This window comes from Megascapheus bottae, chromosome 9 (assembly GCF_031878675.1).
Source record: "Megascapheus bottae isolate mThoBot1 chromosome 9, mThoBot2.hap1, whole genome shotgun sequence".
Lineage (NCBI taxonomy): Eukaryota > Metazoa > Chordata > Mammalia > Rodentia > Geomyidae > Megascapheus > Megascapheus bottae.
Window position 1 is genome coordinate 11,895,828 of NC_143517.1, and position 3,130 is coordinate 11,898,957.

The 3,130-nt window shown below is 41.2% G+C and overlaps 1 protein-coding gene across 1 annotated transcript; it reads left to right on the forward strand.

Annotated features, from left to right (window-relative positions):
- The first annotated feature begins 1,950 nt into the window (after positions 1–1,950).
- LOC150058784 (sialomucin core protein 24-like) lies at positions 1,951–2,730 on the forward strand. Its single transcript, XM_090338644.1, has one exon. It carries the CDS (start codon positions 2,042–2,044, stop codon positions 2,492–2,494), a length of 453 nt encoding a protein of 150 aa, XP_090194770.1. The 5' UTR covers positions 1,951–2,041; the 3' UTR covers positions 2,495–2,730.
- Positions 2,731–3,130: the final 400 nt, after the last annotated feature.

Genomic DNA, 3,130 nt, shown 5'->3' on the forward strand with positions numbered 1-3,130 from the left:
CCCCTCTCTTTTCTTGCTACAAAAGTATATGTATTCTTCTGAGCAATTAAGTGAAGCATTTGTTGTTCTAGCCCAGGGTATCCCACTGTGTTTTGTCACACATTCACTCTTTAAAAGTTTCTGCGACAGGACTGGGAGTTTTGCCTAGTGGTTAAAGTGCTTGCCTACCATGCATGAAGACCCGGGTTTGATTCCTCGGTACCACATATAGAAAAAAGCCGGAGGGGGTGCTGAGGCCCAAGTGGTAGAGCTCTAGCCTTGAGAAAGTCCAAGGACAGTGCTCAGGCCCTGAGCTCAAGACCCCAGGATTGGCAAAAAAAAAAAAAAAAAAAAAAGTTTCTGCGACAATCTGCGAATAGTAAACTACGTTAGCTTTTATTTTGCCAAAATGTTTTTTTTCAATCATTCTTGAGCAAGAAAACAATTCTAGGTTGACAATTTTCTTCATTCATCCTCCAATGACATGATTCCACTGTTTTTGGGCTTCATTATTTCTTATGCAAGTCTGTTGTCAGATGATCATTATTTTCTGATAGATACTTTCCCTGGTATTAAACAGTTTTGCCTGAGATGTATAATGAATGTAGTTAGTTTTTGTGTTTTGAAATGTCCTCTGCCTGGGATACTACACTTTTTGTCCTGGTAGATTTATGTCTTTCAATAGTGGTTATTTCCTCTGACATTTTCTTCTCCATTATTTCTAGTTACTCTTGTGGAACTCTGGATGTAAGGCACAGTCTCAGCTTCTTCCTTCCTTTCCCTCCCTGTGTTCTATTTTCTCATCTTCGCCTTGTTTTTCGTTAGCTCCATTGTCAATTCATTGATTCTTCATTTATATTTATTTTGCTATATCACACATATATCTATAAACAGGTTTTCTGTGTATAATTTAATGTATACCTATGGCTTAGTTATAATTTTTCTTTTATAAATTTGGCTTGGTTCTTTGTTAAATCTATTTGATAGTTCCTTTTATTTCTCCCAGTCATGGGGCCTGAACTCTGGGCCTGGGCACTGTCCCTGAGCTCTTCAGCTTAAGGCTAGTGCTCTACCACTTGGGTCACAGTGCCACTTTCGGTTTTCTGGTGGTTAGTTGGAGATAAGATTCTCATGTGCCTGGGCTGGTTTTGAACCACGATCCTCAGATCTCAGCCTCCTGAGTAGTTAGGATTACAGGCATGAGTCACCAATCCCGGTGGATAGTTTCTTTTTAATGGTCCTTTTCTGTCATCTTTTGTAACCTTAGTATTCCATACATATTTATTTTTACTTTTGTGTTTTTATTGTGATAAAAATGGCACAACATAAAATTTGCTTTAACTATTGTTTCATTTTTTTCTTGTCCTGGGGCTTGAATTCAGGGTCTGAGCACTGCCCCTGAGCTTCTTTGTGCTCAAAGCTAACACTCTGGCACTTGAGTCACAGTGACACTTTTGGCTTTTTCTGAGTAGTTTCTTGGCGGTAAGAGCCTCACGTATTTTCCTGCTCTCAGTCTCTTGAGTAGCTAGGGTGACAGATGGGAGCTACCAGCGCCTGGCCTTTTAACTAATTTTTTAAGTGTACAATTTAGTTGCAGTAAGCACATTCATCTCATACGTAGTTATTTTATATTCCGTGTTTGATAATTCTAATATCTGAAGACCTGTAGATTCAAATCCTGCTTGCTGTTCTGGAACTTTCAGTTATAGTTGTTACTGGAGAGTTTGGCTTTTCTTCTCCCCCGCCCCACTTCTGTTTTGAAAAAGCTTGCCTTGAATGGAAGTGTGGGAGTCCTCACGGGAGTGGGATCTTCATCCCCCCATATTCCCCTAGGACATTTATTTTCTCTGTTTGGAAGATATTTTCTCTTTTAAGCGATGAAAACTTGAACCTGAAGCTCAAGTAAAAACAGGCCTGCAGGTCACGTGACCCCAGCACGCCGCCCCCCCCCCCCCCCCAGGTCCAGGGAAGTGGAGTCCTGGCTGGGGATGGAGGGACCGTTGGAGCTGTTGTGAACTGCATCCTTCGCATCTTTGGCTGGAACACCAGGGCCAAGGACAGGATGTCCGGGCTCACTCGACCTATGCTCTGGGCCACCGTCTGCCTGGTTGTATTCTGCGTGCTCTCTGTGGAGGCCAAGACCACCATGGTGACAAGACCAAGCATTTCAGAGCCCATGAATATTATCTCCACAAGGGTGCCGTCTCCCGCAGTGCCCACCGCCATTCCAGCCACGGGAATCTGTGAAAAACAAACCAACTGTGTCGCCTGTGTTGAAGCTAGTCTTGTTAATAGGACCTGCCTTTGGGTAGACTGTCAAAAACGTGAACTGTACTGTGCCAGTACTTTAAAAGTTAGCGATTGTGTTCTGGTGAATAGGGTTGACTTCTGTTCTTTGCCTCCTCCTGTTATTCCAGTGCCAACCAGTTCTGAAGCCACCACTCAACTTTCCCCTTCTAAACCAGCTGTCAAATCAGGAACTCAGAGAAGGGATTGGAATGCTGATAATGATTAGAGATGGCTCAAAAGAGGAATCCAGACAGAACACCCCACTGATACTGACTTCCTTCCCCTTTGGTTGGCTTGTAATTGAGAAGATGCCCTTGGGCTTATGTCAACCTCAGATTTTTGCTTCCTAGAACCAAAATACTGAGAGAAGGTCCTAATGTAAACTTTCTAATGTAAGTTTGAAGCATAATATCAGATTTCAGGTCTTTGTTATTTCATAAATGTAATCACATTTATTACTTATAGTCTTGTTTTGGTCTTTGAATCTTTCTTGTCACTTTAGTACCAATAAGATTAGTTTCAAAAAAGTGTTGCTGGGAGAATCTGGATGATGTAGAAGTGGCATTTAAGGAGTAAGTAAGCTTGGGATATAAATCCTATAAAGCTAATAATGTTTTAAATAAGATCATTGGTTGCAATGTATGGAATTAGGCTTAATTTATATAAGTTTAGAATTTAAAAGTGGGCCTCTAATTCAACTTCATCCATTTTGAGTTAAGGATCAAACCTTGGATAGAGATTTTTGCCTGAGAGTCCCATAGCCAGATAAATAATAGTGGAGTTGATGGAAGTCTTGGATTCCAATAGGTAGAAGTAGATACTAAGAGATATTGAAATGAATGGGATGTGGTCATTAACTGGA